General features: G+C 50.6%; 1 protein-coding gene across 23 annotated transcripts in view; it reads left to right on the forward strand.

The window, feature by feature from the left end:
• The window catches only part of Dst (dystonin), a 290,647-nt gene that overhangs the window by 208,403 nt on the left and 65,725 nt on the right, over positions 1–16,519 (forward strand). For all 23 annotated transcript variants that reach the window (XM_048347587.1, XM_048347588.1, XM_048347569.1 and 20 more), the window contains 3 exons: positions 268–467; positions 2,298–2,787; positions 4,568–6,039. In XM_048347587.1, coding sequence (XP_048203544.1) covers positions 268–467; positions 2,298–2,787; positions 4,568–6,039 — 2,162 coding nt within the window. The remainder of the gene's footprint in view (positions 1–267; positions 468–2,297; positions 2,788–4,567; positions 6,040–16,519) is intronic.

Here is a 16,519-nt window from a genome sequence, read left to right on the forward strand (position 1 = left end):
TTTGAATAAGGGAGAATTACTGAAATAAATATTCAGGGTTGGAAGCCACTTGCTTTGAAATAAAGATTTGATGATACTAAAGAACATCAAAGATCTTTGTTATAGAAGTTGAATAAACAGACATTCTAGGATTTGTAAAAGGAAGAGATCACAGGGTCTTGTTTACTTTAAGAATGTCTCATAGTCTTCTGCAGTCAGATTCAGATCTTTTGCTGTAGTATTAAATGCATAAAAATACAAATACCAATGTTACCCTTTTTCTTTTAGATTCTAGGTGGCAAGAACTCAACCAATTGACAGTTGATAGACATCAAAAGCTGGAAGAGTCCTCCAATAACCTAACCCAATTCCAGACTGCAGAGACCCAGTTAAAACAGTGGCTTGTGGAGAAGGAGCTTATGGTCAATGTCCTGGGGCCCTTGTCAACTGACCCGAACATGCTGAGCACCCAAAGACAGCAGGTGCAGGTGAGCTTGCAGGGACAGCGGGCGCAGGTGAGCTTGCAGGGACAGCGGGCGCAGGTGAGCTTGCAGGGACAGCGGGCGCAGGTGAGCTTGCAGGGACAGCGGGCGCAGGTGAGCTTGCAGGGACAGCGGGCGCAGGTGAGCTTGCAGGGACAGCGGCGCAGGTGAGCTTGCAGGGACAGCGGGCGCAGGTGAGCTTGCAGGGACAGCGGGCGCAGGTGAGCTTGCAGGGACAGCGGGCGCAGGTGAGCTTGCAGGGACAGCGGGCGCAGGTGAGCTTGCAGGGACAGCGGGCGCGGGTGAGCTTGCAGGGACAGCGGGCGCAGGTGAGCTTGCAGGGACAGCGGGCGCGGGTGAGCTTGCAGGGACAGCGGGCGCGGGTGAGCTTGCAGGGACAGCGGGCGCAGGTGAGCTTGCAGGGACAGCGGGCGCAGGTGAGCTTGCAGGGACAGCGGGCGCAAGTGAGCACTTCACATAAGGACAGCAGGCTCAGGTGAACAGTGCCTGGCAGATGGCCCAGCCAACCAAGGTGCAGTGCTGCGACCTGCCAGGACAAACAGTGCCGTTACGAATCCACTAGCTCTGGGCAGGTGGCCTTGACGGCACTAGAGGATGCATGGGACGCTTCAGGTCCTCCTGAGACACCACCCCGTGATTCCTGGGATTCCCCAAAGCCGTGACTTTCTGGGAGATGTGGTGTAGCGCCTCCCAGGGGAGGCCTCTGGAGCCTGAGGGTGGGTCGCCTCAGAGTGCGACGCTCACACTGTGGTTGGTGAGACCCTGTTGACAAGGCCCATCTTTGAATTTTTAATGGGATCAGTTAGGAAAGTTTTTATGAGAAGCTAATCTGCGGTTTTTATTGCTTGGAAAGTACCCCTTTGAGGTTTTATTCATTTTGATGGTGATAGTAGATAGCGAAATGTGTAAAACTTGTGCAGCAAAATGCAGAGGAGCCAGAGTAGGAAGAGGATGAGGTACAGTGGACTGCACAGGAGTCTTAATTACAGGGCAGATAATTCCACAGGGAGACCCCTTACAATCGAAGCCCAGGGCACAGTGCAACAGCAGAAGCTCCGCTGTGGTTTTAGATGTTACTAGGTGTGAGTGGTGGTCTCAGAGCAAGGAAGGAGGCTCTGTAGCTGATGAAAATGCAGTCAGGCCCAGGAATTTACAGTTACATGTACAAGCTCATGTCTGTTCATAACATAAAGAGAATGAAAACAAAGATAGAAAAATAAGTATGGGGGAGAAATGTTTGACTCATGAGAGTAATAATCTAGGGATGGGTAGATAAATACAAGGTAGACGAAAACATTAAAAAAAGATAAAATATAGTAAAAGAAAGAGATCTTGGCTCAATTCTTTGGCGAGTCATGTTAAATTGGTACATTCTGAGCAACATGCTTTCCAAGCAAAACTTAGAAAAGTTTAGTCTTTCAAAAAACCTTGGAAATGAGTACAACATGAGTGCAACCTATTCTAACGCTGTTATCACTGTGAGTTTCTTTAATGCAGGACGCTACAGAGCATCCCATGAATCCTGCGAGTAGGGAAAGGCCCATGTGCTGTTAGTATGTATGAACTTTTCCAGCAGCAGCATCCGTGTCTACCAGAGCACTCGCTTTCCTTTCCATCGCAGGGTGTGACTATTTTAGACAGGACGCCACCTTAAAGCATTTTGAATTCGTTTACCTAGGCTGCCCTCAAAATTAAAGCTAGGAAAGTATTAACTAAAAAATAAAAACATGGAAACCCCTAAGTCTCTTAGATGCTGAAAGTCATGTTTTGTAAAATTATACAGTAGTTTGTTTGTGTTTGCCTTTGTCCCTTTAGATCCTGCTGCAAGAATTTGGCACACGGAGGCCCCAGTACGAGCAGCTGGTGGCCGCGGGGCAGGGCATCCTGAGCCGACCCGGAGAGGACCTCTCCTCACACGACATCGTGAGGGAGCAGCTGGCAGCCGTGACCCAGAAGTGGGATGGCCTGACGGGACAGTTGAGTGACAGATGCGACCGGATTGACCAAGCCATTGTGAAAAGCACCCAGTATCAGAGCCTGCTGCGAGGGCTTTCTGACAAGCTGGCCGAGCTGGACAACCGGCTCGGCCTCGCCTTGAGCGCCGGCCCAGGTGCTGTGAACCAGCAGCTGGAAGCGGCCCAAGAGCTGCAGCAGGACATAGAGCAGGAGAAGCAGCAGATAAAAGCAGCGCGGGAGGTCAGCGAGGACTTGGCAGCCCTGGTGAGGGAGGAGTACTTGAAGGCCGAGCTCACCAGGCAGCTGGAGGGTGTCGTAAAGTCATTCCACGACGTTGAGCACAAAGCAGGTTTGTCTGTCCGCTCTTTACACTTCCATGGGTCAGGATGGCACACACCATGGTCCCTGACTGTTCCAGACCCCAGGGGCACCCAGGTGGAGGAGGGGGCTGCTCGGGGGACAGAGCGGCCGTCCCGAGCCCCAAGGGCAGCCAGGCGGAAGATGAGGGCTGCCGGGGTATGCAACAGGTCCGTGATGAGCCCGGCACGTGAAGGCCCAGGACAGACATAGGGCTTCTGACACAATTCACCTGATGAATTTATACACTTGAAATTTGATGTCTTCCAAATTGATTTTTTTGTGTGTGAGTTGCGGGACTTGAACTTGGGGCCTGGGTGCTGTCCCTGAGCTTTTTTGCTCAAAGCTAGCACTGTACGACGCTTAGTTTCACTTCTGGTTAACTTTCCTGCCTGGGCTGGCTTTGAAATGTGATCCTCAGATCTCAGCCTCTTGAGTAGCTAGGATTACAGGCGTGAGCCACTAGCACACAGCTTCCAAGTTGATTTTAAGTTCACGTTTTTCTTATTTCATCAGAAAAAAATAGGTGAGTAGTTCTTAAGGAGACTTGGTACATTTTCTTACCTATTTGATTTTATCAAAGAAAAATCTTGTGGTGAAATGTGGCTTTTTCTCTCCAGGTGGGGGCAAGGCTCTGAGATCGAGATCGGGTCTTGCTTAGTGTCGCAGGCTGGCTTAGCAATCACTGTGTAGCCTAGGCTGTCCTTGAACTCAGGCCCTCCTGCCAGTGCTGCTGTAGTTCTGGCACTCCAGAGGGGCCCCACCCGTGCCAGCGTCACCCCAAGCCCCGCCTCCCGCTCGCCTGTGCAGCCGAGCTACGGCTGAAGTGCTGTTGGGTACCGGAGGCTGAGAGCCCAGCGAGTCAGGTGGTGCAAGGCAAGAGGTGCAGGCAGGCAGGCTATGCTTTTTCTGTCTGAAAAATAAACACTAGTTTCTAGGCTTTATACCTAGTATATACCCAGTTTATATTTTATAATTGATTGGATTTTTTTTGGCCAGTCCTGGGGCTTGGACTCAGGGCCTGAGCACTGTCCCTGGCTCCTTTTTGCTCAAGGCTAGCACTCTGCCACTTGAGCCACAGCGCCACTTCTGGCCTTTTCTGTATATGCGGTGCTGAGAATCGAGCCCAGGGCTTCATGCATGCTAGGCAAGCACTTTACCACTAGGCCATATTCCCAGCCCAACTGACTGGATTTTAAAATTATTATTGACTACAGCAATTATTTCAGACCAGTTACTGATCCAGAAGCAATTTAGGGTAGCACATAGAAACTGTTGGGGTGGTACCTGGCTTAACTTCCTCAGAGCTGCAAGATCCAGGTACATAATCAAACCTCCTCCATACCGCCAGAGTTATAGAAGCCAAAAGTCATAGTTGATAGGAGATGGGTGGTTCCTCAGCAGAGCCTAGACCACCACAGCTCTCTCTCCCCCTCTGGACCAGAGAGACACTGGAACCGGCCCTGTGTGTGACTGTGCCCCATTCCTTGATGCACCTTGACTCGATTTCTTTGTTTTCCTCTCTTGTCTTCCTTCTGCTTCCTGCCTGAGTCATTCTTTACTGTTGTACTTGCCTCTCCTTGCTTCTCTCCTCTGCCCGTAACTTATTTGCTTTGAGGTCACGTAGTCAGTGCTAGAAGCCCTGACTTTTAGACTACCCTGTCCAAATTCTGAGGCAGACTGCATTTGGAGATTTTTAAAAATTGTCTTTTCACAGATTAAATTTCCACTTTAATGTAAAGCAAACATATCTATACTTTGCTCCCTTTCAGAGAATCATGTCCAGCACCTTCGATCAGCCTGTGCAAGCTCTCATCAATTTCAACAAATGTCCAGAGATTTCCAGGCTTGGTTGGATACCAAGAAAGAAGAGCAAGCCAGGGCTCATCCAATATCAGCCAAATTTGATGTCCTGGAGTCCTTAATTAAAGATCAGAAAGACTTTGGCCAAACCTTGACTGCCCAGTCGACTGTTTATGAGAAAACCATGGCAGAAGGCGAGAATCTGCTACTGAAAACACAAGGGGCCGAGAAGGCAGCCTTGCAGCTGCAGCTCAACACCATTAAAACCACCTGGGACGGATTCAAGCAGCAGACGAAGGACAGAGAGACCAAGTTACAGGATGCTTTGGAGAAAGCACTCAAGTACAGAGCGCACGTGGAGACCCTCCAGCCCTGGATCGAGACGTGCCAGCACAGCCTGGACCAGGTGACGTTCTGTCTGGATCCTGCTGAGACGGAGCGCTCTCTTGCCAAGCTCAAGTCTCTTCAGAAGGAAATGGACCAGCACTTTGGCATGGTGGAGCTCCTGAGCAGCACAGCTGCATGTCTGCTCAGTGTGTGCGAGGTGGACAAGGAGGTTGTTACCAACGAGAGCACCTCGGTGGTGCAGAAGGTCCACCTGGTCACAGAGCAGCTTCACAGCAAGAAATCCTCCCTGGAGAACATGGCCCAGAAGTGGAAAGAGCTACAGGAAGTTTCCAGAGACGCTGAGAGGCAGCTGCAGTGTGCGAAGGAACAGCTGAGTGTCCATGACTCACTGGGCCCGCAGGCTCACAGCAGCAAACACCTGAGCGTGCTGCAGGCTCAGCAGAGATCTCTGCAGAGCACAGGGCAGCAGGTGGATGCGGCCAAAAGGCTCGTGCAAGACCTTGTGGCGGGGGCTGCGGATGCGAAGGGGACCGTGGAGGTTTTACTGCAGGTGGAGACGTTGGTTCAGGAGCACAGCACACTGAGCCAGCAGGTGGCAGACAGGTGTTCCTTCCTAGAGACCAAACTTCAGGGCATTGGGCACTTTCAGAATTCCATCCGAGAGATGTTCTCCCAGTTTGCAGAGTGCGATGATGAGCTGGATGGTATGGCCCCCGTGGGGAGAGATAGGAACACACTGCAGAATCAAAGGGAGGCCATCCAAGCCTTTCTGAAGAAACTAGAAGCCCTCATGGCGAGCAACGACAATGCCAATAAAACCTGCAAGATGATGCTGGCCTCGGAGGAAACCACTCCTGACCTGGTGGGAATCAAAAGGGACTTGGAGGCCTTGAGCAAGCAGTGCCACAAGCTGCTAGACCGCGCCCAAGCCCGCGCTGAGGAGGTGGCAGCCACCAGCGAGCGCCTCGGCGAGTTCTACAGCAAGCTGGGAGACTTCTCCGATGGACTCCAGAAGGCCGAGGCGCACGAGGAGTCCCAGGGTCCCGTGGGCACGGAAACGGAGGCCATCAATCAGCAGCTTGAGACATTCAAGGTCGGGAATGCTTCATCTTCACTGACTGATTTCATTACAAAAGTTTCTAGCTGGTATGGAAAGGTGGTGGCCAATGTCTTAGAAGTAGTAGAGAGAGTGCCAGGCGGCGTGTCAGAGTGCCAGGCGGCGTGTCAGAGAGTGCCAGGCGGCGTGTCAGAGAGTGCCAGGCGGCGTGTCAGAGAGAGTGCCAGGCGGCGTGTCAGAGAGCGCCAGGCGGCGTGTCAGAGAGTGCCAGGCGGCGTGTCAGAGAGTGCCACGCAGCGTGTCACAGAGTGCCAGGCGGCGTGGCAGAGAGAGTGCCAGGCGGCGTAGCAGAGAGCACCAGGCGGTGTGTCAGAGAGAGTGCCAGGCGGCGTGTCAGAGTGCCAGGCGGCGTGTCAGAGAGCGCCAGGCGGCGTGTCAGAGAGTGCCAGGCGGCGTGTCAGAGAGAGTGCCAGGCGGCGTGTCAGAGAGCGCCAGGCGGCGTGTCAGAGAGTGCCAGGCGGCGTGTCAGAGAGAGTGCCAGGCGGCGTGTTAGAGTGCCAGGCGGCGTGTCAGAGAGAGTGCCAGGCGGCGTGTTAGAGTGCCAGGCGGCGTGTCAGAGAGTGCCAGGCGGCGTGTCAGAGAGTGCCAGGCGGTGTGTCAGAGTGCCAGGCGGCGTGTCAGAGAGTGCCAGGCGGCGTGTCAGAGAGTGCCAGGCGGTGTGTCAGAGTGCCAGGCGGCGTGTCAGAGAGAGTGCCAGGCGGCGTGGCAGAGAGTGCCAGGCGGCGTGGCAGAGAGTGCCAGGCGGCGTGTCACAGAGTGCCAGGCGGCGTGGCAGAGTGCCAGGCGGCGTGGCAGAGAGAGTGCCAGGCAGCGTGTCAGAGAGAGTGCCAGGCGGTGTGTCAGAGAGTGCCAGGCGGCGTGGCAGAGAGTGCCAGGCGGCGTGTCACAGAGTGCCAGGCGGCGTGGCAGAGTGCCAGGCAGCGTGTCAGAGAGCGCCAGGCGGCATGGCAGAGAGAGTGCCAGGCAGTGTGTCAGAGTGCCACACAGCGTGTCACAGAGAGTGCCAGGCGGCGTGTCAGTGCCAGGCAGCGTGTCAGAGTGCCAGGCGGTGTGTCAGAGAGAGTGCCAGGCGGCGTGTCAGAGAGTGCCAGGCGGCGTGTCAGAGAGTGCCAGGCGGCGTGGCAGAGAGCGCCAGGCGGCGTGTCAGAGAGAGTGCCAGGCGGCATGTCAGAGTGCCAGCAGCGTGTCAGACAGAGTGCCAGGCAGCGTGTCAGAGAGTGCCAGGCGGCGTGGCAGAGAGCGCCAGGCGGCGTGTCAGAGAGTGCCAGGCGGCGTGTCAGAGAGTACCAGGTGGCGTGTCAGAGAGAGTGCCAGGCGGCGTGTCAGAGAGTACCAGGCAGCGTGTCAGAGTGCCAAGCAGCGTGTCAGAGAGAGTGCCAGGCAGCGTGTCACAGAGAGTGCCAGGCGGTGTGGCAGAGAGAGTGCAGGCGGCACGGTAGAAGGCTTTCCAGGCGGTGTTTGCCGTGTGAGTGTGCGGGGCAGTGCCCCGGCACACGGGCACTTCTGTGCGGTCAGGGCAGGGGTGGTGGCGGAGCATCTTCTGTGGAGACTCAGGATGCGGCCAGGAGGTCCAGCGTGCTTGAGCCACTGCTGGCGAGTGTGAGGCTGACACGGGGGGCAGGGAGGGGGGAATCCTGACCAGAGCTATACTCTGACCTCTATATATTTGATTTCCAGAGATTTCTTTAATAGTCAATTGTTGTCTTTGCTGGTTCTTTCGCTGTCTGAAGTCTTCTGCAAACTTTTTTCTTGCAAAATTTCATACTTTGGAAGGCGGTGTGTCACTCTGTGTTATCCTGGTTTCCTACAACAAGCTATTGGGCGCCTGCCTCAGAGGATGAGGGATAAACTATTCTGATTGGATGATGTAGGCTCCTCTGTCACTTGATAGCCTCTAGGGTAGTCAGTGGCCGGGACCTCAGGTTAGCATGGCGGCCTCGTGCATGACAGGAGAGCAGAAGTCGCTTCTCAAAGGAGCGCAGGTAGACACATCCCTGTTCACAGGTCCCTGAGAGCCAAGTGCTGGCGTGGATAAACCTCCGGGAAGGAACGTGCAATTGTAGAGCACTGTTAGCACACAGAGAATAAACTAAGTCCACCTAAAAACAGGATGTGCAAAACTATAAATTAAGTTGAAGATAGAGCTCAGTGGAAGGGTGTGTATTCATCATGTGTAACACCTCAGGTCTGGTTCCCAGCAGGCGCGTGTGCGCACACACTTTACCAAGTTTGTCTCCCAGGGAATGTGACTGTCAGTCACATTCCAGATTGTGTGTCGTTGTATCTGGCACATTGCTCACGGTGTTTGTCTTTTAAGCACATGAGTGAAGTTTGAAATAGAACCTCAAAATAATTTCTTATTAGGATTGGCTATTTATAAAATGCCATTGAAGCCCAGATGTTTGAAGGCATTTTTAAAACCTGTGATTCTAACAGAACCTCAGTGGTGTACATCTATTATCCTAGCACTCAGGAAATTGAGGCAGTAGGATAGTGCATTCAAGTCCAACATGACTTACAAAACTCTCAATACTCTTCTTTCTGATATACAGACATTAAGATTTCATATATCATTTGAGAATTCCATGTTAGATAATTAATAGCCCAGTAGCAATTGCTACCTCAAAGACAAAAGCTTACAAGTGACTCTTCTATAGATAGAAACATTGGCCTTTTCTGTAGACTTGTGGCAAAACTTGAGGGTTTCCGTAACAGTCATCAAGCAGTCCTCTTACTAGTTACACCTAACATGCTCTCAGCTCCTCCAGGTTTTCTGTGCATTGGTGCTGGGAAAAGTCTGGCCTTCATTTCCCACCCCGGGAGTGCTAAAAAAAAGGCGGCCACTGTGGGAGCTGCTCCTGGCGGGCACCCCACCTGGTCCTGTTGAGAAGGGGTGCAATGAGAACTGAAAGAAGGGAAAGCCAGGGGACCAAGGAGTCTTTTCACCATTACGTGGAGAGCATGTGGCAAACTGAAAGGCACCACTAGCATCATCACCACTGCGGGGAGGGGAGGGAAGGTGGGGGGGGAGAAAGAGAGAGTCTTATTTGTGAAGAAAAATGTGATCATTTCTCCCAAACTAATCTATTCAGCATTCAATCTATTGAAAACTCCTTGGCCATTTATATAATGACGTTTCTTAGCTTGGAAAATGTTGGGTGCTTCCAGTTTCCATTACTTAATGTCTTATCTGTTTTAGAAATAAGAACATAAATTGTGATTCTTGCCGATTTTCATATTTGCAGCACATGGTACACATATCTCATTGAGTTTCTAATCCAGTTGTCAAGAGCTATGGGGTCCAGGAGAAACCTTTGTCAGTTTTCATGGGTATATAGCATTAATTTTTATGAATGTTCCACCTAATTGCATTGAACTCCTTAAGGTCTGATCTATTAGCTCTGAAAACCCATGTTTAAGTGGATTGTTGCACTTGGTGGCAAGATTATTTTCAGGAAATTTCCTTTAAAGGATTTAACTTGACTTTAAATATTAAATAGCCAATGGTACTATTCCTTATAATTCAATTGATAAACTCTTCAGAGTCATCCATGTTTATGGATAATTTGGCTGGATCATATCCAGACATAAGCAAGTAAAAACACTTTAAAAATAGCATTGTGATTCCTTTATATCTGAAAAGGAGTGCCAAACTCTTCTAGAAGAACCATCACTCAACTCTTCATTATGTATTTCTCTCTTGAAAGAGCAAGTAATATAAATATCAGGATTAATAATGTAACAGTTTGATATATCTTGATACTATTGACATTACAGACTGTAACATTTATAATAGTGTGAGAGGAAGAGAAAGTGGCTCTGCTTGTTCTCTGTGTATGTTCTTTTTTTTTTCTTATTTATTGTCAAAGTCATGTACAGAGAGGTTACAGTTTTTCATACGTTAGGCCTTGGGTACATTTCTTATACTGTTTGTTACCTCCTCCCTCATCTGTGCATGTTCTTATATGAAATCTAGATGTGAATCATTCCCATTACCTCCAATGTATTAATGGCAAAGATTTTTCATTTGAGTCAGGGTATAGTAAGCAAACTGACTTGTAAATGAAGAACTCAGAAAAAGAATGTACTTAACCACAGTCAGTCAGAGCGTGTTTTCCACTCTTCCTACATGCAACCTATGCAGCGCTCTTTATCTGTGCTCCGGACTTGCAGAGTTGTACGAGGCAGGCGGAGGCTGCGTGCATCTCTGTGTATACCCTTTCCCCAGGGCTCAGTGTTCTGACAGCCAGCACTTCTTTTTTAAAAATGTACTTATTGTCAAAGTGATGTGCAGAGGGGTTACAGTTTCAAATGTAAGGCAGTGAGTACATTTCTTATCCAACTTGTTACCTCCTCCCTCATTTCCCCCCTACCTTCCCCAACCCCCCCCCATGAGTTGTATAGTTGATTTACAGCACTTAGATTTGTAAGTATTGCTGTTGCATTGGTTTGCCTTTTATCTTTTGTCTCTCCATTTGATATTCCCCTTCCCTAGTTCCAGTACATGTATATACAATATCCAGGGTACCAAAATCAGTTTCAGTGATATCAGGGGTGAAACCATGGGGAAGAAAGACCAAAGAAAAAGGCATAATTTCACATGGTATGTTGAAAATAACAACAACAGGGGCTGGGGATATAGCCTAGTGGCAAGAGTGCCTGCCTCGGATACACGAGGCCCTAGGTTCGATTCCCCAGCACCACATATACAGAAAACGGCCAGAAGCGGCGCTGTGGCTCAAGTGGCAGAGTGCTAGCCTTGAGCGGGAAGAAGCCAGGCACAGTGCTCAGGCCCTGAGTCCAAGGCCCAGGACTGGCCAAAAAAAAAGAAAATAACAACAACAATGATAAACCACTTGTTTCCATAACTTGGAGTTCATTTCGCTTAGTATCATCTTATGTGTTCATATGTAAATAGTGATTGAGCTTGGTTGAATTTATGAATGAGTCATCCGTGAAAATTTTTAAGATATACCACCTACACCAGTGTAGATCCCGTGTTGTTCTTCATACCTTTTCTTGACACTAGAATAACACTGTGCCACCGAGTTAGGGTGTAAGTTACACCATGTGAGGGTTGTTCTTCCTGTGAATACTGCTGTCAGGCACCTGCAGTATTTAGAGGCAGGCGTTCATACAGACTTCACAGAAATGGATTCATACTGCCATGTTTATGTGGCTTTTCAGGCTTCTAAATCAAGTGTGGTGCTGGGATAAGAGCCTTGGTTTCCTCTAACTCCCAGAGTTCACTCATGGGAGACTTGTTCACATTTCCTTCCTTTCTCTCATCTGTACTGCAACAGTGTTGTCTTCAGTATTACAGCATTGGGTCATTGGTGAACTCTGGGCCTGGGCTCTGTCCCTTACCTTTTTTTGCTCAAGGCTAGGACTCTACCACTTGAGCCACAGCTCCATTTCCGGCTCTTTGGTGATTAATTGGAGATAAAGAGTCTCTTGGATTTGTTGGCTTGGGCTGGCTTCAATCCTTCATCCTCAGATCTCAGCCTCCCAAGTAGATAGGATTGCAGTGTAAGCCACTGCCCCCAGCTGGTGAGGATATTTTTGTGTCTAGTTTTTCTTATTGATGACCACAGGCAAATCCCTTTTCTGCATAGGGGTGGCCACATACTCAGTCGCACATAATAGTGTTGAGTAGAACATTACCCATGCAGAGGCCTGAACACGAACAGGCATTTTTCTCACTTTATTTTGTCATTTATAATGATTACTTGGGAATGGAGTTTCTCACTAAAGGTACAAGAGCTCCCCTACACCTCTGAAAAATTATCAGGGGGGACCAGAACTGCCTTCTTTACTCAGGTTCCACTTTGTTTGATCCTCAAATGATTTCTTATTGTAGTTGTACAAAAGAGTTATAATTTCAAATGACATTTTATGTGACTGAAACAAGACACCATGCCGGAGTCGGCTACCACCTGCTACTCTGGCAACATTTCTTTCATAAAAGAATGCATGAAATAAAACCAGCGATTTCTGCTACAGATGCTAAAGTTTGGCTTACTGAACTTGCTGTGAAACAGTACTTAAGGGTGTTTGCACATGGATTAAAAACCCACCCGTAGTTGTGATTTGATAAAAAGCCCAGCAATTCCCAGCTGATAGAGAGGAGGGTGGATATCCTCAGTCACAGGTCACACCTCTGCAAGTACAACCTCCCCCAGGCCCGCCTCCCCCTCCCCCTCCACCCAGACCTACCTCTGTGTCCACTAGACCCACCTCCACGTCCCAGTCCCCTCCCCCTCCCCCAGGCCCGCCTCTGCCTCCCCCTTCCCCTCCACTCAGGCCTACCTCTGTGTCCACTAGACCCACCTCCACGTCCCCCTCTGCCTCCCCCTCCCCCAGGCCCACCTCTGCCTCCCCCACCCCCTCCCTCTCCACCCAGGCCTACCTTTATGTCCACTAGACCCATGTCCACCTCCACCTCTACTAGGCTCACCACCCCCACCTCTACCAGGCCTGCCTCTCCCTCCCCCTCTCCACCTCCCCCAGGCACTCCTCCGCCCCCACAAGGCTCAGGGCCAGGTCCCTAGCAACAACTTCCTGGGCCACAGGTATTTGAGCCTAGGCGTAGGGAAGGGAGACTTGAAAGGCCCTTGGCTTGGCTGATAGCTGAGGCGAGGAGGAGCACCTGAGCCTCCCCTCCCCTCCCCTTTAGTGAGGCTGGCAGGAGGGGAGCCCAATGCTGCCTTCTTGGGCTCCTGGCACAGGCCAGGCCCCTCCAAGCCCTCCATCCCTGGGGGTTTGGCAGCCCCTCCTTGGCGTTGCCAGGCCAGGCAGTCTGGTGCTGACGTCACCCTGAGCTGTTGCATCCAGCCTGGGGCCTGGAGGGGCGGGGAGGCCGGGAGGGAGGCTGCTGATGACTGGACTGGAAGTTGGGCGGGGGAGGGTGCAGCACCGAGGTGAGAGCCGAGTCTGGAGCCCTGGAGGGCCGGGACCTGGCAGATGCCGCCTGTGGACAGAGCGCGTCTGGATGGCCGGGAGCCTGCGCCCTGAGCAGGGGGCAGGGCCGCGCCAGGCTCTGCAGCGCTGGGCGGCTCCGGCAGGGCCACCTCCAGCCCGGCCACACGGAGCCGGCACTCCCTTGCTTTGGGAGCAGAGCTGTCCCTGGCGGACAGGAGCTGACTGTGAGCTCCACCAGTGCCTTAGAGGAAGCGGCAGGGACCCCGGGACCCCAGGACCCCATCGGCTCTGCAGTGGCTCAGGTGGAGTCAGCCTTAAGGAAGGATCTCAGTTGAGTCTTTGGGGACTTTTTCCTTTAAAGAGAAGCTCTTGGTGTCACATGCTTTCTGACTGTTTACCTTAAAGGGCTGCTAGATTTTACTCCTGCTGTCTGATTTTTCCCCACTTGGGGTAGTTCTGGATAACCTCATAGAAGCTTCAAACCGGAAGAAAAACTGCCTTTTGAATCAAGATTATTTATGCAGCTTCCACTTCTCACCTCACTCAGAAAAAAGAAGAGCTTAACTTTTTATTTTTACAACATTAGACTTGACTTACTTTTCTCTGAAGATTGATTCTGTGCCTTAATCTGGACAGCACGTTGTCTTTTAAGTTTCTGAAACATGGTCTGTTTATAAAGGAATGGGAGTTGTGCAAGGTATCTTGAAGTGGATTACAGTTAACCAAATCTCTGCTGAAATTAACATTCAGCCTGTTTAAAAAAAAGGTTGCTCATTTGGAAATTTTAGTCTAGAAACTTCAGATGCAAAATGAGACTCAAAAAGGAAAGACGGTCTGTGGAGTGTTATGTGTGAATCACTGCTAAGTGTGTGACTGTTTTTCTGTGTTTGCACTGTGTGGAAGGGAACTTGGGGGTTGGGAGAGATGGAGGGAAGCGATTGTTGCTCCCTGTCCTGGGTGCACTTTACGTACGCTTTGAGTCTGTTGACAGTCCACTGGGTAAAAGGCCAGCTGTCTCGGTAGGTCGCTGTGGGTGATTCTGCCCCTCCTGTTGCCTCTTCCTGGATCTGGTGTCTCCATGCTGGAGGTGCTGCCCAGTGCTGCTCATGGGTGGACTTCCCTGAAAGAGGCTTTACCCTCTGGCTTCCATTCTGTGCCAGCTCCGGTGTTTGTTTTGACTAGCTCCAGGATGGGAAAGCCACTGAGCCGGCCTGACTGTCTACGTCAGAACCCCCCCTGCGTGGGGAAGGGGGAAGAGGAGGAGGACCTGAACATTGAGGACTGTTATGTGCCCCAGCGGTCCATCTACGACACCGTGCGACTCAATGAGCAGATAGACTCGGGCTCCAAGGGCAGCCTGTGCTCTAGACACTTGGGCGAGCGTACTCTGCCCTATGGTCACCGAACTCTGGATGCCAGTTCTTTATGTTCCAATGGTGGCCTGCCTGCACCCAGTGCCTTTGAGCTGAGAGGTCGCGAAGCTAACAAACTTGATGAAAAGATGATCTTCGATGCACTCAAACTAAATAGTGATGTCATTCGGACCTCAGGATTACCCAAAGCTAAGTCTCATGCAGAAAAGAAGGAACATAGGCGGTCATGGAGGATGTTTGTCCCAGCCAACTTTATGGACTATGCACACAAAGGTGATGGCACGGGAGCGGAACCCACAGATGGCTCAGAGGCTGTTTTCAAGGCTGGCAGCAGGTACAGGTGGGGAACGAACTCCCTCACTTCTGAGGATGAGGACTCCGGTTTGCGTGGCCCCCTAGCCGAGAGGGAGGACGGACAGGACCCCATAATGGAAGACCAATCGAGACTGAGAAGCTTGAGCTCCACTGATGATATGCATGAAGCAGAGCAGTATAGATCATGTGTTTCTGCTAATTCCATCAGTGAACAGAAAATCCCACTGCTTCCATTTGGTAATGCTTGCCTGGATGATGATTTCAAAGTGACTTTGCAGGATGTATCCTCACTGTGCGAAACCAAGCGTGCGAATGGCCAGAGGGAAAACCGTCACCTGCAGGATGATGAGAAAGGGAGCCCTGAGCGTCATCCATTCATGATGCCAAGAGATGGGGGAAAGGGGCACATTGCTAACCCTGGAGAACCCCAAACTGCAGCACAAAGTGGGGGGCTCCTGAAGGACCCCCCTCAGGATTTACCTCTCCCTCCCACAGCCCTGGGGGATTGTGGGAGCACAAGTTTGCTGGAGACTGTGACACGGTTGACACAGTGTGATTCAGAGGAACCCGGCCAGGCCGCTACTGGGAAAGGGGAGGTGGCGGTGACCCACACAAAGCGCTCCCAGAAACTCAAGCCAGTGAGAAAGAAGGTAGGGCCCAGAAAAGCAGAGGCCCAGGCAGGAATGTCAGACGTTGTCTGCAGTGGTTTCCAGCCCATCCAGGGAATTCACAGAAACCTGAAACCATGGGTGCCAGGAGCCTCCGGTTCTGTGGCTGAGTGCTCAGCAGTGTGTGGAGCGATGATCAAGTCCTTGGTTTAAGTGGAAGGGAGGGTTGACTAACACCCTGCAAGGTGCTGGCTATCGGTTTAATGCATGAATTAGGACCCTTGAAGAGAACAGACCTGCCTAGGGGCCTGCTGTGGGTTGTGCAGCGAGTGGCTGCTCCCCTCTGTTCAGAAAGTCTCCTCAGTGAATTTAGGGCAATGCCGGGCTTTTGCAGGAGTTGTGGTTTAACACTGCCATTTAAGGGCAGTTCTCTTGGGTTTGTTGACCTTCCCCAGGCTTAGTCATGAGGTACAAACAGTGTGAGATTGTTGTGGTCTACAGATGGCTAAGGACCTTTTGGACATGGTAGACAGGTCTCCGGAGCCCTGCCTGGGGAGTGGGCTTGTCGGCGTGCTGTTTTGTGTAGGAATTACAGTCCGGGGCTTTCTGAGAGCTAAGAAAGCAGCTTGGGAATAAGTGGAGACTGTTTATCAAGCCTGTAATTTTTTTCTTCCCTCTCAGATTAAAGTTCAGTTATTTTGGTACTGTTATTAGACTCTTCTGGTAAAGTTTGCCTTAGAAAAAAATTTGAGTTTTTCTGTGTATGTGTTTTGGGTGTGTGTCTTCCTGTAGGTTTATTGGGGAAAGTTTCTCCTCCCAGGTATTATGTTACCACCAAGAGATAAGGAATTTAGGTAGGATCAGAAAAAAATAAAATAAAACTGCCCTAGTCTCCTGGTTCTTGAATACATAGCAAATGGACTGCGAATTTAAAAGCTTAGCTGTATTTTCCCTGTAATGGATTTGTGTATTTGTAGACAATAATTTTTGTATAGTTTATACCACTTTAGAAAATTATTACAAACTCACCTATACGTGCTCTGCTCTACAGCCGTAAAATTAAAGCTGAGAACGGAAGCTAAGAAGACAATTTACTAGAACATTAGACTATTTTTGCCCTAAAAACGTTTCCCCAAAGTGTAATGTACTATACAAGTTCCTGAAAATAAGAATATAGCATTGTTTAGGCCCCTCACTCTTGGTGAGTAACCATAACCAAAGCCAGTAGCAGTATTGCCG

Source organism: Perognathus longimembris, chromosome 6 (assembly GCF_023159225.1).
Source record: "Perognathus longimembris pacificus isolate PPM17 chromosome 6, ASM2315922v1, whole genome shotgun sequence".
Lineage (NCBI taxonomy): Eukaryota > Metazoa > Chordata > Mammalia > Rodentia > Heteromyidae > Perognathus > Perognathus longimembris.